Consider the following 23335-nt stretch of genomic DNA (forward strand, 5'->3'; position numbering starts at 1 on the left):
TTTTTAATAAAAAAAACTTTAAAAATCAATCATTACCCTCCGACACTTACTAAAAATAACCTTAGAGAGGTTCAGGGCCGTTAAAAATGCTCACAATCTTGCAAACTCCCCTATGTACAGAGTAAAAAATAAAAACATTTTGACAGTCACTCAACGTTGCAATTGTTATTCCCCAGGAACCGAGCCCCAACTTTTCCCAAACATTGATTATTATAATTTTAACTCCTAGCCATAGCAGGTTGAGTTTGAAAGGGTGGTAAATGATATTTTTTAAAGTTTTTTTTAATTAAAAATATATATTTTATTATTTTTTTAAAAATATTTTCAATATTAATATATCAAAACAACCAAAAAATTTATTTTAAAGTAAATTTATTTTTTTAAAATAAAATTTCAAACACATTCCCAGACCGTTAGTTAGAGTATTAGTTTGTACAAGACATGGTCTGTGATATCACGAAGAAACATAAATTATCTTTTTGGTAGAAAATAATTTTTAGATATTGCAAATGTGTTTTGAAAAACATGCAAGAAAAATCTATGATTTGGGTAATAAATATGACTGAGTAAAAAGAATTGATTTTATTTTAATTAGTTGATAAGAAATTGATAACAATAAAAAACCAACTAGAACTTTTTAAAAAATGACCACGATAATTTAGAAAAATAAAAAAATAATATAATTTAATTTTTATCAATTAAATATAAAAAAATAAAAATAAATAAAAATAGATAAAAAAACCCTAACCGAAACTATCTCGAGTTAATATGACTAACATGTAACATGGGTAACAAGAGACAAAATAAATTAAGTTAACCTCTAAAATTTGCAATTTATATCATGGAATCATGAGAATCCAATAGAAAATAAATTAAAATAAATCATAAAATTCATTTTAAAAAAATATTAAATGATAAAATTTTTAAAAAATAAAAATAAAAGGATATCAACTCATGTTAATTGTTTAAACTCATAATTTAAGTTATTAGATCGAAGCATTATACATAAAAACATTACAAAGTCTAATCCCTAACTAATAAAATATTGAAAGATGAAATTGAGAAAAAAAATCAAATTATATAAAAAATACAAAATAAAAAATAATAGTTAAAAAAATAATGATCAAATTTAAATTAAAAGATAAATTAAAAAACAATAATAAATTTTCAATCAAATGATAAAATTGAAAAGAAAAATCATTTTAATAAAAAGACAAAAAAATAAAAAGAATAATATATTATAATTAAATTGGAGAATGAAATTAAAAATAAATAAAATTTTTATAAAATAAATAAAAATTAAAATTAAAATTAAAATTTCAGTAACTAAAAGAATACTTTTAAAAATTTTAATATCAAACATTATTTTTTTAAAAAAACACCATACCAACAACCATTAATTCAACTGCAAGCCTGCTAAAATGACGACGTTGCTCGCTAGAAGTTCATGGGAGGCTCTTATAGTTTTTGCACACACCAACTATTTTTTTCAAGTTTAGTAACATCTTATGTCTGCTAAAAGACATACGAACTTTAAAACTTTATATCTCAAAAGCTCTGTAAATAAAAAAGTGAAAAGAATTAAAAGCTCCAGAATGCCAATTATTTTTCCTTAGCCCCTAATTTTTTATTTATTTGTTTTTGGCACAGGTGTGGTTTCTGGTAGAAGAACACGACAAACGTGAAGTTCGTTGAATGTTTTTTTTTCTTCTAAAGGTAGGATACAAATATGCGGACATGGGCTTCTGCTGGAAGAGGGAAAAGGTGAATTGTTCTGTCAAGGCTCACAACAAACATTTACTTGTCTTTTAGGAGCAGGGCAACATGCAAAGTAATCCGGACACTTGGTTAGCTTCGTCGCAACAAACTTTCTTTCCAGACCCTGGTATTTTGATGCTTTTAGTTAGAAATGAATTATCATGATGTTATTTTATATTTCATTATTTATTTTAAAAATGAAATATTTAAACCATCTAAAAATATTTTTAAATAATAATTTAATATTTTTTATAAAAAAATAAATATAAAAAATACTTTAAAAATAATTTAAATCATAAAAACCCTCCCCGGGCTTGGGTCCATCAAGTGCTTGATGCGGGGGCTGGCTTACCTAACTCAAATTTATCTGCAACTGCACCTTGCAAGATGGATGGGTGTCTTAGCCCTGTTTGGGAGTGAGATAATGAGGTTTGTGGAAAATTATTTATTTTTATTTAAAATTATTTTTTTAAATTTTTTTAACATGCTGATAATTTAAAAATAAAAAATATTTTAATATATTTTTAAATAAAAAATACTTTAAAAAACAATCATTCCTTTAATAAATATGCTACTATGATGTTGTTGAAGGTTAACGCCTACTATAGGCCCAATATCTTCAGTCCACTCTGCAGATTTCACACGTCGAAGGAGTCGAGGCCTCTGGTTCTTAAGCCCTGCAATAGTTACATTCATAGCAATTAAACTCAGCCTCGCCCAAAACCTTTTTTTTTCAAACTTATTTTCCTTTTTCAAACTTATTTTGTGATTTTATATATGGAATTGATAATTTTTATTTTTAAAATATATTATTTTATATATATTTACATTGCTGATACAATTAATTCTCGTTGTCATTTTATTAAATAACACTGAATAAATATTAACTTAATTTATATATGTGTGTGTAAGTAAATTAACGTATAAAATGTAGATCTTTTCTATTTCGTAACATGATCAAATAATTAATTCAAGCTCATTTTATTGATGCATGATTTGACCTAATGATTTTTTTAATGAACGGATGAAAATTGAATCCAACCATGCTCCCTATATATATATATATATATATATATTCTGAAGTGGTCGTAGTAATTTTATTTTATTTTTTAATAATTAATGCAATGGTGGTAATCTTGGAAGAATTTTTCAGCCACCTTTCTTCCCTTCAGCAGTATCTGGTATTGTGATTAAATTTTAATTTATTTTTTGAACTATTTGCTTCCTCATGATATATAAATAAATTTAAAATAAATACTGGTACTAGTTCTCACATGCTCACCAACTTGAAAAGGTTACAACTTAATTACTCAAAATGTTCCAGAAATTGATCACTGTCAATGTGCTCGAGATTCCATTTTCCTGTTTAATAAAATAAACATTATGGTCTGCATATTTTTTTAGGAAAACAAGTGGCCAAAAAAGTATATCGAAGATATCGAGTCCACCACAATAAAATCTGGAAGTCACAAATCACAGTATCTCTCCCTCAGCACGCAACAATCCTGCTCTCCATCTACCTTCCATTGATCGAGCCACAACAGCTTTCTTACTCCTTGCCCTTTCCATCTTTCTCTCCACCCCTTCACTTCCTATGGTGGACAGCCCTGAAAAGTTGCAAGCAAAAGTGGCTGTCAACACTAGACTAAATAGTTCAAGCAATAGCTAGGTTGCAAGCAAAAGTGATTGTCACTCGCAACAATGGAGTACTAAATAGTTCAAGCAACAGGCACATGCACCAAGTTTAATGAAGAAATTGAGTGAAACATCTGAATTGGAAACAATTGTTTAAGTATGCACTATAATTAATGTGTATGATGAAAGCTCATATCGCTTACTGGAGATAAGACCTTTTTTCTCTATCATAATTCTCATCATCTCATCATATTTTTGCTTGTCATAATTCTCAGAGTCACAATCCAGTTCTTGCACTCTACTTGATTGATTGTTTGATGTTTTTGACTTCAGATTGGCAAAAACCCACGTAGCTTCCATCTGTTTGCTGATCATACGTGCTGCATGGTATGGAATTTTCACACCTTTGGCTGTTTCAGTCTTGATGCAGCCATTCAGGAACATTACACAGTCCATCAAGCTTTCTTTGGCCAACCTTTTTATGTCAAAGGCCTGTGATCTTCTCCATAGGCTCTTGCTGTGAGAATTTGCAGGAGTGGACAGGCACAGAGCTCTAGTTAAGTCACTAATGGCAGCATCTGGGTTCCCAAGCAGCAAGCGACACTGAGCTCGGTCACTGTAAAGTGCCACTCTCTCTTTTCTTAACCTCAATGGACATACATCTAGTGCTTCAGTATACTTCACCAATGCTTCTTCTATGTTTCCTAGCCAAAACATGTGGTTGCCCTGTTGTTTTATAAAACCCGCCAAAACCCTTCTGTCTTCAACCATTTCTTCAGTCATTGTTTTCTCTCGTTTTCTCCTCTCTACCTTCAAATCCCAAATTTCTTGCATAACTTTTTGAACTTCATTGTTCTTTAATTTCAACATGCTTTGTCTGTAATAAAAAAGAAGTACTCTTGCGATTGCTTCTCCTACATTTGATCGATTGCCAAGGCTCCTGAGTTCAACCAAATCCACAAGAAACAAGGCGGAAACTTCTATGACTTTAAACCTGGTATCTTGGTCCTTGAGAAGTAATAGAAGACAATCAATACCAATGTACTGCCAATCATCTGAAGATCTCGAGAGATTACAGAGACTTCTTACAACTTCTTTGGATTCAGCAATACTCTTTCTTCCGTATTTGCTGTAACATAAAATTCTAATGAGTCCAACCCCAGCAGGTGATACGTGATTCATCACCAATCCACCCCACATTTCACACAAATCTCTGAAAAAATCTTGCTTACAAATGAGATTCAGAGACCTTTCTTTGCAAGCAAAGCAATTTAAGAGATTGAGAGACCAGCGTTGAAGTTGGCAAGCCCACTCCTCTGCTTTCCTGTTCTCAGTGTCTAGCCCTCCAACACCTCTTGTGAGCAAGTCACTATGATACTTCAGCCTCTCCTTTGCATCCCGTACCCCAACGAATTTTGAGTACACCACTTCAAGGCAATTGGAAGCTAACCGCATAGCTGATTTCACCACATCTTCTTCATACATTGCTACTGCATCAAACGTTTTCTCAAAGCTTGCATGGTGACCCAGAGCTCGAACGGCAACTCTTTGCTCCACCCAACTAATCCTTCCTCTTAAAAGATCCATTAATGGAGGTATCACACCAGATTGAACAGCTTTCTCTGCAAACTTAACCTTGTTCATGGTGTAAGAGCCAATAATATGAGCTGCATAATAAGGGATGTAAATGTTTTGATCCTTAAGAAGCCAACTTCTATTATCAATACCTTTCTGGATCAAACTTGCCATGCAGTGGAAAACACCGAGGGATGGGAACTCTGGATCATCTGGTTGTGTCATAGCAATATTCCATAGACCGCTAAGAAATATATTTAATTTTAATACTTTTAAGAAAATTCTAATTGATGAAATATTTTTTTAATATTTTGACTTTTTTAATAGATATGTAAGAATGATTTTTTAGTCTCTTTTCATTTGATTTTTTCATTAGAGCTGCAAAATAAAGCAAAATGAAAACTTAAAAATTAAGTATTTATTTTGGGCTCTCTTGTTAGGGGGTTTTTGCTATTGAATTTCAACCTATTTTTTTGTTAAAGTTTGATTTTTTAAAAAAAAAAATTAATCATTTTAATATATTTATATTAAAAAAATTAAAACATTAAAAAATATTATTTTAATATATTTTAACCAAAAAAAAACTTTAAAAATCAATCATTAACCTACGACACTAACTAAAAATAACCTTAGAAAGGTTCAGGGCCGTTAAAAATGCTCACAATCTTGCAAGCTCCCAGTGAAAAATAAAAACATTCTGAAAGTCACTCAACGTTTCAATTGTTATTCCCCAAAAACCGAGCCCCAACTTTTCCCAAACATTGATTGTTATAATTTTAGCTCCTAGCAATAGCAGGTAGGGTTTGAACAGGTGGTTATCAAAAAAATTATTTTTAAGATTTTTTTTTAAATAAATATAATTTTAAACGTGTTCTCAGACAGCTATTTAAAATATTAATTTGTACAAGATATGGTCCTGTGCTACCATGGAGAAACATAAAAAAATTTTTTATAGAAAATAATTTTTAGATATTGTAAATGTGTTTTTAAAAGTATAGAAGAAAATCTATGATTTGGATAATAAACATGAATACGTAAAAATAATTGGTTTTATTTTAATTAGTTGATAAAAAATTAACAATAATATCAAACAAACTAGAACTTTTTAAAAAATGACCATGATAATTTTTTAAAAATAAATTAATGTAGTTTAATTTTTAATTAATTAAATATAAAAAGATAAAATTAGATAAAATTAAAAAAAAATCCCGACTTGAGTCAGCTTGAATTAGTATAATTAACATGTAATATAGATAACAAGAGGCAAAACAACTTGGGTCAACCTCTTAAATTTGCAATTTAAATCATAAAATAAAGATAATTTGATATAAAATAAATAAAAAAATCATAAAATCTATTTTAAAAAACAACATCCAACAATAAAATGAAAAAAATGAAAAGATGTCAAATTATCAACTTAAAAAAAAAGAAATGAAAGGATGTCAAGTTGTCAACTAATGTTAATTGTTTAAACTTATGAATTAAATTACTAGATTAAAAACATTATTCATAAAAACATACATAAGCCCAATTATTAACCAATAAAATATTGAAATATAAAATCAAGGAAAAAAATTAAATTATAAAAAATAATATATAAAAAAATAACAATTAAAAGATTAATAATAAAATTTAAATTAAAAAATAAATTAGAGGATAACAATGAATTTTTAATTAAATGGTAAAATTGAAAATAACAATCATTTCAATAAAAAGGCTATATATATATATATATATAATAGTTAAATTGAATGATGAAATTGAAAAAATATATTTTTTTATAAAATAGTAAAAAAAATAAAAATCAAAGTTAAAATATAAATAACTAAAAGAAAACGTTTAAAAATTTAAATATCAAACATTATTCTAAAAAAAAAGAAAAAAGAAAAAAGAAACCCTACCATCGCCCATTCATTCAACTGCAAGCCTGCTAAAAGAACGACGTTGCTCGCTGGAAGTTCATGGGAGGCTTGTACATTTTTGCATACACCAGCTATTTTTTCAAGTTTAATAACATCTTATGTTTGCGAAAAGACATGCGAGCTTTAAAACTTCATATCTCAAAAGCGATTGAGTCATTTCACTGTAAAAAAAAAAGTGAAAAGAATTAAAAGCTCCAGAATGTCACTTATTTTTCCTTAGCCCCTAATTTTTTATTTATTTGTTTTTGGCACAGGTGTGGTTTCTGGTAGAAGAACAAGACAAGCGTGAAGGTGGTTGAATGTTTTTTTTTTTTTTTTATTAATTTTTTTTCTAAAGTTAGGATACAAATATGCGGACATGGGCTTCTGCTGGTAGAGGGAAAAGGTTAATTGTACTGTCAAAGCTCACAACAAACATTTATTTGTCTTTTAGGAGCAGGGCACCATTCAAAGTAATCCAGACACTTTAGCTTCGTCGCAACAAACGTTCTTTCCAGACCCTGCTATTATGATGCTCATAGTTTTTTTTTTTTTTTGTTAATTAGTGTGGGTGTCCGGGCCAGCTTGTGCGCACCACGACTAATCCTACGGACCCTAAAGTTAACGACCATCTAAACCTCCAGTGACCATCATATGAGCAACCAAGGACTCGAACCTGAGACCACAGAGAAAACAAACCCCTTAGTTCCAAGTCTTTACCACTTGACCACCACCTAGATAGTTATGATGCTCATAGTTAGAAATGAATTATCATGATGTTATTTTATATTTCATTATTTATTTTAACAATGAAATATTAAAACCATCTCATTTTTTTTAATAATAATTTAATATTTTTTTAAATAAATAAATATAAAAAATACTTTAAATCGTCCATCAAGTGCTTGTGACCAAACTCAAATTTATCTGCAGCTGCACCTTGCAAGATGGATGGGTGTCTTAGCCCTGTTTGGGAGTGAGATAATGAGGTTTGTGGAAAATTATTTATTTTTATTTAAAATTATATTTTTAGATTTTTTTGACATATTGATGATAACAATAATTTTTAAAAAATAAAAAATATTTTAATATATTTTTAAATAAAAAATACTTTATGTTGTTGAATGCTAACCTAAAAAAACCCATTACACAAATGGACTCCTCTATTGAAGGTTAAGGCCTACTGTAGGCCCAATATCTTCAGTCCATTTTCAAGAAGTCCACTCTGCAGATTTCACACCTCTAAGGAGTCGAGGCCTCTAGTTCTTAAGCCCAGCAATAGTTACATTTATAGCAATTAAACTCAGCCTCGCCCAAAACTTTTTTTTTATATAATTTTTTTTTAACTTGTGATTTTATATATGGAATTGATAATTTTCATTTTTAAAATATATTATTTTATATATATATATATATTTACGTTGCTGATACAATTAATTCTCGTTGTCATTTTATTAAATAACACTGAATAAATATTGACTTAATTTATATATGTGTGTGTGAATTAACGTATAAAATGTAGATCTTTTCTATTTTGTAACATGATCAAATAATTAATTCAAGCCCATTTTATTGATGCATGATTTGACCTAATGATTGTTTTAATGAGCGGATGAAAATTAAATCCAACCATGCTCCCTATATATATATATATATATATATATGTATGTATGTATGTATATGTGTTTGTGTGTATTCCGAAGTGGTCATAGTTATTTTATTTTATTTTTTAATAATTAATGCAATGGTGGTAATCTTGGAAGAATATTTCAGCCACCTTTAAACTTCCCTTCAGCTGTATCTGGTATTGTGATTAAATTTTAATTTATTTTTTGAACTATTTGCTTCCTCATGATATATAAATAAATTTAAAATAAATACTGGTACTAGTTCTCACATGCTCACCAACTTGAAAAGGTTACAACTTAATTACTCAAAATGTTCCAGAAATTGATCACTGTCAATGTGCTCGAGATTCCATTTTCCTGTTTAATAAAATAAATATTGCACTTGGATTCAAATTTTATTTTGTACACCTGTCATTACTTCAGTGTCTTACTTGTTTACTGGGCTTACAGAATGTTCAGTAGGCTATAAAAATTAATCGTGGTGCACATAAGCTGACCCGAACACCCCACATAAATAAATAAATAAATAAATAAATAAATAAACAAACGGTCTGCATATTTTTTCAGGAAAACAAGTGGCCAAAAAAGTATATCGAAGATATCGAGTCCACCACAATAAAATCTGGAAGTCACAAATCACAGTATCTCTCCCTCAGCACGCAACAATCCTGATCTCCATCTACCTTCCATTGATCGAGCCACAACAGCTTTCTTACTCCTTGCCCTTTCCATCTTTCTCTCCACCCCTTCACTTCCTATGGTGGACAGCCCTGAAAAGTTGCAAGCAAAAGTGGCTGTCAACACTAGACTAAATAGTTCAAGCAATAGCTAGGTTGCAAGCAAAAGTGATTGTCACTCGCAACAATGGAGTACTAAATAGTTCAAGCAACAGGCACATGCACCAAGTTTAATGAAGAAATTGAGTGAAACATCTGAATTGGAAACAATTGTTTAAGTATGCACTATAATTAATGTGTATGATGAAAGCTCATATCGCTTACTGGAGATAAGACCTTTTTTCTCTATCATAATTCTCATCATCTCATCATATTTTTGCTTGTCATAATTCTCAGAGTCACAATCCAGTTCTTGCACTCTACTTGATTGATTGTTTGATGTTTTTGACTTCAGATTGGCAAAAACCCACGTAGCTTCCATCTGTTTGCTGATCATACGTGCTGCATGGTATGGAATTTTCACACCTTTGGCTGTTTCAGTCTTGATGCAGCCATTCAGGAACATTACACAGTCCATCAAGCTTTCTTTGGCCAACCTTTTTATGTCAAAGGCCTGTGATCTTCTCCATAGGCTCTTGCTGTGAGAATTTGCAGGAGTGGACAGGCACAGAGCTCTAGTTAAGTCACTAATGGCAGCATCTGGGTTCCCAAGCAGCAAGCGACACTGAGCTCGGTCACTGTAAAGTGCCACTCTCTCTTTTCTTAACCTCAATGGACATACATCTAGTGCTTCAGTATACTTCACCAATGCTTCTTCTATGTTTCCTAGCCAAAACATGTGGTTGCCCTGTTGTTTTATAAAACCCGCCAAAACCCTTCTGTCTTCAACCATTTCTTCAGTCATTGTTTTCTCCTCTCTACCTTCAAATCCCAAATTTCTTGCATAACTTTTTGAACTTCATTGTTCTTTAATTTCAACATGCTTTGTCTGTAATAAAAAAGAAGTACTCTTGCGATTGCTTCTCCTACATTTGATCGATTGCCAAGGCTCCTGAGTTCAACCAAATCCACAAGAAACAAGGCGGAAACTTCTATGACTTTAAACCTGGTATCTTGGTCCTTGAGAAGTAATAGAAGACAATCAATACCAATGTACTGCCAATCATCTGAAGATCTCGAGAGATTACAGAGACTTCTTACAACTTCTTTGGATTCAGCAATACTCTTTCTTCCGTGTTTGCTGTAACATAAAATTCTAATGAGTCCAACCCCAGCAGGTGATACGTGATTCATCACCAATCCACCCCACATTTCACACAAATCTCTCAAAAAATCTTGCCTACAAATGAGATTCAGAGACCTTTCTTTGCAAACAAAGCAATTTAAGAGATTGAGAGACCAGCGTTGAAGTTGGCAAGCCCACTCCTCTGCTTTCGTGTTCTCAGTGTCTATCCCTCCAACACCTCTTGTGAGCAAGTCACTATGATACTTCAGCCTCTCCTTTGCATCCCGTACCCCAACGAATTTTGAGTACACCACTTCAAGGCAATTGGAAGCTAACCGCATAGCTGATTTCACCACATCTTCTTCATACATTGCTACTGCATCAAACGTTTTCTCAAAGCTTGCATGGTGACCCAGAGCTCGAACGGCAACTCTTTGCTCCACCCAACTAATCTTTCCTCTTAAAAGATCCATTAATGGAGGTATCACACCAGATTGAACAGCTTTCTCTGCAAACTTAACCTTGTTCATGGTGTAAGAGCCAATAATATGAGCTGCATAATAAGGGATGTAAATGTTTTGATCCTTAAGAAGCCAACTTCTATTATCAATACCTTTCTGGATCAAACTTGCCATGCAGTGGAAAACACCGAGGGATGGGAACTCTGGATCATCTGGTTGTGTCATAGCAATATTCCATAGACCGCTAAGAACCAGAGCAAGTGCTTGGCTGTCTCTGAAAGGCATTTCCTTGAAACAATTCTGAAGTCCTGCTCTCCTGATCATTGAGTCTGGCTCTTTCATCGTGCAAAAGAAACAACTGGGATTGATGCAGTTCTGTTCAGTATCATTATCAATAATGCCTTCGTTACTGCTGTTGGTGGTTATGGTGTGAATTATCTGTTGGGAATTTCGACCGGTGATGTTCTGATACTTGCTCATAGGAGAGCCAAGCACACTGATACAATATTTAACGTGGTTCGGCAAAACCGCCTACATCCACGGGAGAAGTCAATATATTTAGAGATAGAGAAAAAATACAAAACAAATACATGGAGGAGGAGGATTACACCCTCTCATACTCAACTCTCAACTCTCTTTGCTGCACTTGCAGCTGCTGCAATGGCAGCAAGGCTGCTGCCATTGCAGCTCTTTTTTTCTCTCTACTCTCTTCACATTTTCATAATTCTCTTCATTCATTTTGCTCTCTTGCATATGCCTCTATTTATAGGCATTCATGGAGGCTTTTCTTCAACAAAGATGATTGCCAACTCCAACTCTTCTTCAACAATGGTGGCTGTCAACCTTTGACATCTTGAATGAGTGCACATGATTGGTACAATAACAAATAATTGTTGCATGGTTGTTGTACATTAATGACAACCAACCTAACATTATCTTCTCCTTTTTCTTTAAGGAATCCATAGTTCAGTGGCAAATGAAAGAATTGGTTTAGTGTTTTTTTTCAAAAAAAAATTCTCAGGGTTAGCTTAGGGTTTGTAACATATAAAATTTAACCAGAGGACATGAAAAAGCGGGGGCCTGCTGGTGGAGTGACACCTAGTCACCTAGCTGTACTGTGCACGTGACAATCTTTAATAATATATAAATTCAGATTTTCTTAGAAGCATTTTCCAAGATCGAATGTTTGTCTTTTGTTCTCGAGAAAGGTTAAGACTCGGTTGTTTCACCAGCAACTAAATTTATTATAACGGCTCTTACAGAGATTGTACTTCGCTGCATGTATTTACGAGCTCGAGAATGGAAGATCCAATAGTTACAAGATGCTATTCATATACATTCTTCTAGAGGGTACTTTAAAGGCATTAATTTGAAATATCATAAACAAGGAGGAAACTACTGATACTACGATCACCATGCTCGATGTAAGAGGACAGGACGGGAGATTTTGTTTGTTTGGAGCTCAATGGAGGGTGCATCATCTACCTTTCTTCTACACACAGAACCCAAAACAATAGTAATTGCCATTGTTCGCCATTAAATACCAATGGAATTACTCTCTATTCTGAAAAATCTACACTTTTATATTCCTCAGCAGTTTATGAACCTAGCTAAAACAATCCATAAATTATACGTTGTTCACTACTGTATGCTCTCCAAGTGCTTCCCAGATCATAAAGCAAGCGGTCCTCACCAGTCCTTTAAGGAGCGGGGGAGGGGGAGGTATCGACGTACTATCTACAATTCTTCGCCCCACAAAACCAGAAAAAAGAGAGAAATTTCAGCCAATTACCATTCCTTAATTTTAATATTTGACAGGACTCGTCATTCTATGAACCGATCTTCCTGAGCAGTTCATGGACCCCGAGGAATGCATAAATTAAGCAACATTTCTCTTCCATCATGCCAAGTGCTTCTCAGTTCATAAAGCTGGTGGTCCTATTACTCCTTAGCATTTTAGACCTTCCACATAGAGCTCTTCTTTGCTTTTGAATCTCACTCTTTTCACCCTCTAAATCCTCTTATTTATATATACACTCACAATGTCCTGTGGTAAAGAATCACTTAATCAAAAAGAATAAATCTTTGCAATTTCCTAGATGTTACGAAAGAATAAAAGTTCTGAAATTAATTGAAACAAAGTTTCCTGATCATTTTCTGTACAGGTTCTTCACCATGCATGTTGGGTTCCCTCATCAGCTTCTTTATTGCTACTCTCACTGTCGCATTCTCATTAGAATCTTGTTTTAATCACAACTACTTGCGATAGTGTAAAACCATCATTCTCTTCTTGTTAGGAAAACTTTATGATGTGGGAGAATTTTTTTTTCTAATATATAGCTTTATATCAATAGATATAATTTTTAATACCAATATTGAATTATATGAAATTTTTAAAAAAAATCTCAGAGGCAATGTTTCTGACCCGCAACTCATAAATTGACCCATACTGTGACCTATTCTCCTTTTCAGGTCAATCATAATTTTATTTTTTTTGTCATTAAAATAAATGCTGAAAATATTGGTGGTGGTGAGAGAATCCTCATCCATCTAAAGAACGAACGGGGTCTTTCTTCTTTATCTGGGCTTCGTTTTGGGCATTTAGCCTATGGTTCTGGACCTCCGTTTGTTTTTTAGTTCTCCGCTTTCTTTTGAGGCTTTGACTTTTGTTATTAAGCCCATTGACTTTAAAAGTCCATTCAAGATATGCCTATCATGCTCCATGTAAGACCATCATTCCAGCAACACAATGAATCCCACCCTCCAATAAGATTTTTTATGATTTACTTTTTGGCTGCGAATTGTATCAATTTTTATTTTTGACGTGCATGATTTTTTAAAACTTATCTAATCAAGTCTATTTGGACACTCCAGCGGAATCGAGTCATTAGCCAACCAAGTAACTCAAGTCTATTTGTTGAATTCATGTTATTTCCATGCTTAATTATACAAAACCAACTCTAATTGACTTATTTTATAGCTAATTTATAAAAAATTCAAAAAATCCTAAAAAATAATTTAATCATAGTTATACCAATCAAGAATTAACTATAAAATCATAAAATTAATAGCAATATAGAATGTTATGATATAGCTATACTACAGATGAAATCTGTACTACTTTTGACTTCAATCGTCCAGACAAAACTTGTCTACAAAAGTTTAAATAGGTCTAGCGTGAAGTGGTGACAACAACTGGGGTGGCAGTTTCAGTGAGAAAAACATGCTTCAAGGCTTGGAGAAGCAGGAGATGCAATTTCTGGATGTTTTATGATGAAAACCAATTGTTTTTTGTAGAATTTTGAGAGAGGGAATGAGATGGTTGTTAGTTTTTTAAAAAAGAAAGTAAAAGAAGAGTGTGTTTCTATTATTATGAGAGAAGAAGGGAGGCTGGTTTCATTTCATGACATGTAGCAATTTCAAACTTGACAGAGCAATTTGTTGCGTTTTAGAAGTGTGATATTCATGAAATATTACACTTCTTAATCGCAATAAGTTGAAATTATACTATACTAATTATTTTTTAAAATTGTATTACACCACTAATATTTTTAATTTATTATACTATTTTTTTAAAAAAAATTAAGGATGATGAAATTGTAAAAAAAAATCAATTAAAAATTTATTTTAAACAAAACAAATAGCAATTAAAAGAATAAGAACTAAATTTGAGAGATTAAAAGATTAAAGGGGATGAAATTAAAAATAAATTCTAATTTTATAAATTACTCAATAGAATTATTTCAAATATTAAAGGATGGAATAAAAAAATATCAATTTAGAAAAATTAGCCAAATAAAATTTAACAAAAAACAACAAATAAAAAGACCTGAGATAACCTGAGTCATTTAAGAGATTAGTGAAAATTCTAAAGAAAACAGATAAATAAAAATGATGGAGTTTAATCTCGAATTGAATGAATATTATATGATGAAACTCAGAAAACATGAACTTAAAGAAAAGAGAAAAAAAAAGTGAACCCAAGCAAATATCCTAAACTTAGATTGATCTCTAAAATTTACAACTTGTGCAATCTTTGACCTAAGCTCAATTAAAAAGATTAAATTATATTGAAGGATGAAATAAAAAAAATATATCATATTAAAATATTTGCCAGAGTAAAAAAAAAAAGCAATAACAAAATAGGGATCATGTTTGATAGGAAAAATAAATTTAAGGGGGATGAAATTGTAAAATAAAAATAAAAATAAAAATAATCCCAAACAAAATAAATAACAATAAAAAAATAAAGATTAAATTTAAAAGATGAAGAAAATAGAAGTGTTGAAATTGAAAAGAAATTCTAATTTTATAGATTATTCAAACAAAAAAAATAGTTTTCAAAGGACATGAACCAAATGTCAAGGAAATTTTTTAAAAAGAAATGGCATATAATTCATGGTGGAAAGAGAAGAAAAAAATGGTTGTATGTGCCAAACCAAAAATTAGTTTGTCGGATCAGCCATTCCATTACAAAAGAGGTGTTAAGACCTTTTAAATACTATCATAAAAGGCGGTGTGATGATTAAATAACCCTGTATGTATAGCTTAAAAGGTGCACAGATCATATTCCTGTGAGTACATATATGACAAATGCTAATTTTTTCAAATAAATATTTAATAGATATTTAAATATAAAAATGCTCTAGAATCTCTTTGAAATTAACCGAAAAGTGGTAAAAGAACTAAAAAGCCATTGTATGAAAGTTTAGTAGAATTTATCTTTACAGGTAATAAAATCATTTAATTGTTTAAAAAAATCAAGAAGACTAAGATGCTCCTAATGTAAGCTAAAGTTATTTTTTAATTAAGTGGAAACTATGTAATTTATTCGTGCAAAAAAATAAAAAACTAATTTACCCCTATATAATCTAAAAAGAACAATGGTAATATGATGAAAAGACCGTATAAACTTCAATACTTAAATCAATGATTTTTTTTATTGAAGGATAATTTCATAATTACACTTTTACGGTATTCTTGATAAACAGTAATTTTACTATGAGAAATAGGTTTTTGTTAATAATTTGTTATTGTCTACTTTATTTACTTTCAGTGTTGATCTAGACATGTATAATAGTGATCCCTTCAAAAAAAAGTGTGAATTTCATAAGCTCACGATATGACCGGAGAAGAATTTGAATTGGACTTTATGTCTCCCATTGTTATGAACCAAAAAGTTCTCCGGTTAGCATGGAAAGCCTAGTCATGTGACAACGATAGCTTTTGCTTGTCTTTCTCCAGCAATGGAAAGCTAGTCCTGGGAATATGACAGCGATACCTTTTGGTTGCCCTTTGTCATGGATCTATTCATTTGGAACATAGACCTATCTCAAGCAGCCAGCAAAAGATGAGAGTTTAGACCATAGCAGAAAGGACCAGCAGCAGCTATCGACACGAACAAACCGAAGAATGGACCCAGCAGGCTACATATAACAACTAGCTTTCCCTCCCATTTGTGTGTCAGGGAAGAGCTCACGCCAAACATGCACTTGGGTAAGTATTTTGGCTTGGGAACGGGGCGATTCCGCCCTAAGAATTAACAATGGGCATTTTTCTCATTTATTATATTTTTCAAAGTGACAATTTGCAAATAATTCGCCATCAGGAGAAGATATATCGCTAATGAAATCTACCTCACATCAAATAAGGAACAAACTGCACTATAAAAAATCATCAAACTTCCTACTTCTGAAACACCATGAACTTAAAATGCCCTTTTGCGAATGGAGAACGTTAAATATGCAGTAAAAACAGCGGGATGATCTCAAAATATACACAGTTTAACCTTCTAATTCCCTCGAGATTGTTGTAGGCAATTCAGGCTAGCTAGTTCCTACTCAGTTGCGGAGTGACCACGACCTCCAAATTCATTTGTTCCAATACTACAAGTCTACAACAGTACATCACAAGAAAAAAACAGGTAACATCCTAAACAACAACAAACAACAGACACCCGCAAAGCCATTCACCATGCTGAAGTGTAAGAGGGCAGTTACGAGCTCAACTGAACAACACCACTAATAATGGAGTAAAACTTGAAAAAAAAAAAAAAAACAATACCGAGACTTGTAGGAAAATTGTGATTAGAGTAACTCCCTCAGTCTATACATGCCTATAGGTTTAGCAGCCTCCTATTCTTGGTCAGCCAAACAAGCACCTTCTGCCCATAGATATTGCTGATCATCATTTGACTGTTTCTTTCTATCAGAGCAATTAAACCTCTTTGGACTTCACCCTGCTCTTGCAAAAATGGGAAGATGACAACAAGTGATCAAAGCCCGCTTGATTTTGTGATTAAAATAAGCTTGATACAGTAAAAGAAAAAAAATAAAAGGTACTAAACCTATACTAGTCATGCATGAAGTAGGTAGAGCAAAGTTTTGGCAAGCTTGGAAAAACTTTTCAAATTTTTTTTGAGAAGCACTGTGGCTCTTCGTATTGATGGAATATATTTCATAAAACTATTACGTGATCTAACAACCATTAAAAGGCCTATTAACTACTAATCATTGTCAAAATGGAATTTCAACAAATGCAAGTTTAAAACCATCATCACCCCAGTACAGAGACTGATTTTGAGATAAGTAGTCTACCTCAAGAAAAAAAGAACAGTACACAATGTCTGAGAAAATGAAAGATGTAACAGACTCAATTCCTCACAGAAAAATATGTCTCTCATGTTGAGAATTGACTAAAATATATTCAGACCATTTCAAGCAGTTTGAGCCTGGCAAATCCACATTGTCAATACACTCGCACTATAAAGTTCAATTAAACAACAGAAATGGCAAAGAAAAACAATTTGATACTGACAATCTCTGTTAAATATGTTGAAGAATAAAGCGATGCTTACTATCTGCACATTACACCTGTTTTGCAGTTATCCAACAAGCAGGTGAGATATATCTTGGAGTGCAATTATCTAACCTGAGATACTGATAGTGCCTTTTGGATAACAAAGTTTCCGAAAGGATCCACAAGGAGCATGGAAGCACCTGGATTGCTTAGCAACTCCAATATTATTTGTGTGGATTGATCCTCACTTGTTGTTAACAAGCACCTCTCCACAACATTACTTCCATACTTGTTACATGAAAGAGCCATGTAACTCCCTTCAAACTGTGCGAGGAGATTTTCTGTGATTTGTGGCATCTTTAAATCCAGAATATGTTGCACTACATAGTTTCTAGAGAAAATTATGGAAAATTGCAAGAACCGTATTAAGTTAATATTACGTTTGAATGTGTTGTAAAGCATTGATGAGGTTTAGTAAAACAAACCCATAATGATCTTCAGCCAGTATTAGTGCATTTGCTATGATCTCAGCTACTAGTCGATCTCTGTGTTCTCCCTCAGAGTATTCAACACATCGCTGCAGCACACAGCATCCACTCTTGTTGGTTGCAATCTCAAAGCACTTCTCTGCCACCTGTTTCAAAATATACTGCAAAAGAAAATCCACTATCAGATAATCATGAAGCCAGAATATGATTTGGTTTCAGGCAATATTTTATTTGCAGAATAACAGCAAGTCTAGCTTGTTGAAGATCACAAGTGCATCAAAAAAGAGGATTACAAGTGTTAGAGCAAAAAGTTCCAATATCCTGTAATTTTAAAGCAGATTTTGGTGATGAAATACCTATATTTCCCTATTTCACATTTTATGCAAGTCTATTGTGCAACTACGCTGACATAGAATGCCTTGAAAAAGTTGGTGATGGACAAAAACAAGAAAGTGAGGAAATTGTGATAGAACGTTAGAGAGGAAGATAAGAGAAACATGAAGCAACAGACATAAAATAACCCATGGTAAATAGGTAACACCATGGATTCAGATGAAAAGATTTTAGAAAGCTGTGGATCCAACCACGGCAAGATCAAGTAATATTTCCATTATTACGGCCTACAAACTACCAAAAGTTTTTGCAAGCTTGTTGATGGTCCTAAGCTTTACACCCTAATTCAGGTGGTGGAGATGTAATGTTTATAGCTATATCCTCCCCCCAAACTGCACACCAATGATTAGGCACAGAAAAACATTTCACATCCAGTCTAAAAAAAGAGCTTGTAGAAAGGAAGAACCTTGCAAAGTCCGAAAGATTCAAATCCAAATCAAAGCATAGGACTCATATCATGTTGGAGTCCTGATATTCTAAAGAATGAACTATGAAGAGAGCACGGAATAAACAAATAATTAAATACAGGAGAAAATCAATACAAGCTATACGAAAATAAGGGTTTCATTTTACAAGTTTTTATGGAATTTCTGAAAATTTTGCTAAAAAATTTTCAATTGTTATAGCAGTTGAGGGTCAAAGTTGACCCAAGAAACCCTGTGCTGATATTTTCAAACCTCAGTCAGCTATATAATTAGCTAAAGCAGCCGATCACTTTACTTCAGAAATCTCTGATATGGTGTTTACAATAGCTCACATCAGATGTTCACGACAACTCAAACAAGAGAATTTCAACTTGCAAATTGATTTGAAACTCTATTGCAAATTAAATAAAAAAGGGAAGCAATCAGAACTGAAGCCATAAAGTTATCATAGATCCCAGCCAGATGAATAATGAGTGCAACCAGTATATATCAAGTGCAAGCAATGGCATAAATTATACTAAACTTCTTCAAAAGGAACCCATCAAAAGCCAAAGCTATGAAGCCTATGACAACCCACAGAGAGGTTGCCAGCTATCCTTTATCGAGAAAAGTGACTAAAGTTATAATAGTGTGGGAGAAAAAATTGCAGCCCTTTTCTTCCCCATAAAAGATAAAAGATTTTCACAATCTTAAACGAAAGATTCCACTGGAAACGGTTAAATATTCAGGATTTTAGGCTATAGCATAAATGCGTATACAGAAAGGAGAATATTGCAGTAGTAATTGCACCTCTAAGAAGTTCAGGTGGATGGGGAAATCTAGAATTGTTTATAACCCAACTAAGTATCCATTAAGTAAAACTTAAAAGATGGAAAAATTGAATTATTCAAAGATAAAAAAAGGTATAAAAAAGAACTTGATCGATAAAGAAAATCACTTGACAGAGACAAAATATGAAGACAGGTAAAATAATCACACCACGTTGAAGGGAAGTGATGGAGCAAATTATCTAGAAACATAAATAGCGGCAGGACAAGAAATAATAACCCATATTACACTCCATCAGAAATATGAAATAATAACCCAGATTACACTACAGAGATATAACAAAGGATCTCCAACAAACTTTTTGTTTTTTGGGAGTGGGGGGTTCAATGAATTGAAGATCACCTTATTGTCTTGAGGAGAAAAATGCTTCACAGAATGCTGGATCACATGATGACCATTGGAATCCTTTATCAATGCAATAGCACCTTGGTTTAGAGCTGATACAACTAAAGAAACTTGCAGAGGGTTTGTAATACAATTCAACAACTTCTGCACAGCCCGAGTTCTATTGACAAAAAGAATAAATAAATCAATTCAACAGTCAATATAGTAAGAAGAAACAAACTTAGCCGCTGTATGTCAGTTTCTTTAAGCGAAAACAGAAAAAACAAAAAACACATACCACATTCTCAATTTGCATAGAAAATAGGAATGAATAAAATAACAGCCGAATGTATGTCCATACCCATGCACATCAAGACAAATTCTCACAAGTTGAAAATCCGTTCGAGTAAGCATTCGCAAAACCCGAGTCCTCTGTTCCTCACTAATCACCTCTATAAGCTTTTGTACAACATAATTCCCAAATGGGTCCGCTATCAACCCCCCAACATAGTCGATCACTTCGTAAAACAACATATCAATTTGTTCTCTTGTTGCACTCTCAATAAGCCTTTGTAAGAACTTACATCCGTGTTGATCCTTAGCCAATGCCACGATCTTGCCACTCAAATCCTCCCAGGACACGTAATCTTGTAACCAAGGTGGCCTCCTCCCATAATTCTGGCTTTTAGACACCAAAACATTATTCATCGACCCATAATGCGATTCTCTTTGCATTAATCCTCTCCGGTTGTTAAGGTTTGGATTTTGATACGCACCACCATAAACGAAAGTGTTACTCCTCAAATCAGAATTAGAACCAGCCATCATTGGATTGTGAATAAAATCTTGAACCCTCGTAGCCCCGAAAGCATTTATCTCATTGTTTTGGGTTGGCAAAAAACCAACCAGGCCGCTAGAGGCAAGACCATCCAAAATTTTAAAATCTACAACGGACCCATTAAAGATATTGTCATGAGAACCTGAATATAAAGTTTGATTATCATGAGATACATTGAGTCTTAAGAAGACAGATTCAAGAGTTTCTAGGTAGGGGTTTTGAGTAGAAGTTTCAGGGCTCGCAAGGCTTTGATCGATTAAACGGGAAAAGGGAGTCTCAGGGGAAAACGGCGCCGTTCCAGCAAGAAATCTGCGGCGCTGGTGGTGGTAAGGGTCCATAATTCAGGATGAAAAGATAAAAGAAGCGAGAAAGAGGCAGATAAGGGTTGGGAGGGTTATGGGTTAAATACAAGTTTTGAGAGGTTTGGGGGTTTAAAGGAGAGAAAATTGGTGATTTGATCGGAGAAGAAGATTGTTATGGAGACATTTTACTGGTGTTAGTAGAGTTTGTATGCAAAGGGAAATATAGTTGACTGGAAGAGTTATAGATGGAGAGTGAGACTGCAAGGGTGTGAGAGGCAATTTTGCATGCTTTTTTTGGCAAGTATTCATGCAAGGAAGGAAGGAAACCTTCGAGTGTTGGCGTCCTCTTTTCTTTTCTCTTCCCTTGCCCTTTTCTTTTGTTTACGCGGCGTATGCGTTTCTTCTGCTTGTTGTGGGTGTCCAAATAGGTTAACAAAGCAGCAATTTTTTCTTATTCGTTCTTTTGCCCTCGCATGTGTATCCCGTGTCCTTATTAATATTATTTTTTTTCTTTTTTTTTTAAGGTTGTTTCTGGCCTCCAGTTTATCTGGGACCCATCGTTGAGGTTATGGGAGCTCAGGATTGTAAGACATCGACGTGCAATTTGGGCAGTTAGTATTCAAAATGAAAAAGAAAAGCGAATTAACACGGCAACAACAAATAATTTTATTTATGTCACAGTTTAAAGAGGTGATATTTAATTAAATATGATGTTTATAAATTGGGATAACAATTATAATTTTATTGTCATTCTGAAAACATTAAAAAATTATAATTAATAGTGTAGTTTATGATCACTACATTAATTAAATTATCGATTGATTTTGAAAAACAAAAACAAACTACTATATAACAAATATTTCATAAGATTTTGACTAAAATTTATTCTTGAGTCTAGAAGTTAGAAAATGGTATATATTTTCACTCATAAAACATATTTTGAATTTTTTTTTTAATAAAATTATAATTTTTATATAAATCAATTAATAAATTTATACAATTTCCTTGTTCAATTTATACAATTATCTTAATTGACTAACCAGTTGAGTTAAAAGATATGTAGTGAAGCTTCTGCCATATCTAAATCTAATAAAAAAATAAATGAACTTATTATTTATTTTTTTAATATAATATTTAATTTAGTTAATAATTTTAGTGAGTTAAAAATTTTATATTTTTAACAAGATTGGGAAAGTGTTTTTTCTATGTAAGAACTATATCTAAAATTTTGTTTCATTTAAAAAAACCTGTAAAAATTTATAATAACCAAACTCAACAAACTTTTACCAAACTCAACAAAATCTCATATTTCATAATTATAAGTAGCCCACGAGTGCAAATAAGAAAACATATATACATGACAAGTAAATTTCAATTATTTAAATAATGCAATATTCAAGTAATTGAAATTCCAAAATTTATAAATACAACTTATCTATCTATCTATATCTACAATATTTATTGGATGATCCAGACTTATTAATAGCATGATTGGATCTAAGTTTTTATACTTGCTCAAATGACTTTATTCTTTATCATGATATCATCACGAGTTAATCTTTTTTAAAAGTTTCAAATTCAATGCAACAAACATTTAACAATTGGGATTCATAGATGTAACTTTTTTTTTATCAATATTGCAAAGCACAAATATAGTCTTTTAACCCTCCTATACCTAATATTTATAAAACATTAATTTTAAATTAAAAAATCAATATATAAAAATCAATGTTTAACATATATTAATTATAATATATTATATTATTTATGATATTTTGAAGCTACTAGACATGTTAAGGAACATACTTGGAATCCAAAGTAATGACTTGATATGTAATATTCATGTACCAAATCAAATACTACTCATTTGTAATCACAAGATGTATATTTATAAATATTTCATTTCTTCATACATCCCACTGTAATATATAAACTTCAATGCAACTTAACCAATTATAATCATCATTTTTACCCTAACTAGTTATAATGTACAAAGCTTCACTCATATCAATATCATTTGAAATATGTTGTCTGTTGTTGAATTAATACGTTACCTGATATAGAAAATGTTACTCAACA

At 32.1% G+C, this 23335-nt stretch overlaps 2 protein-coding genes and 1 pseudogene across 2 annotated transcripts; all 3 read right to left on the reverse strand.

Moving 5' to 3' along the window:
• Positions 1 to 3231: 3231 nt before the first annotated feature.
• Positions 3232 to 5226, reverse strand: LOC105120839 (uncharacterized; the record flags this gene model as incomplete). The annotated part of the gene is made up of 2 exons (XM_011019222.1): positions 3232 to 3365; positions 3597 to 5226. Coding segments are annotated over 2 exons (1764 nt in total), but the record flags the coding sequence as incomplete, so codon positions are not given.
• Positions 5227 to 9071: 3845 nt separating this feature from the next.
• On the reverse strand, positions 9072 to 11349 carry LOC105120583 (uncharacterized; annotated as a pseudogene).
• Positions 11350 to 16562: 5213 nt separating this feature from the next.
• LOC105120584 (pumilio homolog 12-like) lies at positions 16563 to 21679 on the reverse strand. Its single transcript, XM_011018841.1, has 5 exons — positions 20478 to 21679; positions 20135 to 20297; positions 18144 to 18307; positions 17791 to 18049; positions 16563 to 17098 (listed from the first exon to the last, which is right to left on the reverse strand). Exons 1-5 carry the CDS (start codon positions 21290 to 21292, stop codon positions 16976 to 16978), a joined length of 1524 nt encoding a protein of 507 aa, XP_011017143.1. The 5' UTR covers positions 21293 to 21679; the 3' UTR covers positions 16563 to 16975.
• Between the last annotated feature and the right edge of the window lie 1656 nt (positions 21680 to 23335).

This window comes from Populus euphratica, unplaced genomic scaffold (assembly GCF_000495115.2).
Source record: "Populus euphratica unplaced genomic scaffold, PopEup_1.0 scaffold6.1, whole genome shotgun sequence".
NCBI classification, from domain to species: Eukaryota; Viridiplantae; Streptophyta; class Magnoliopsida; order Malpighiales; family Salicaceae; genus Populus; species Populus euphratica.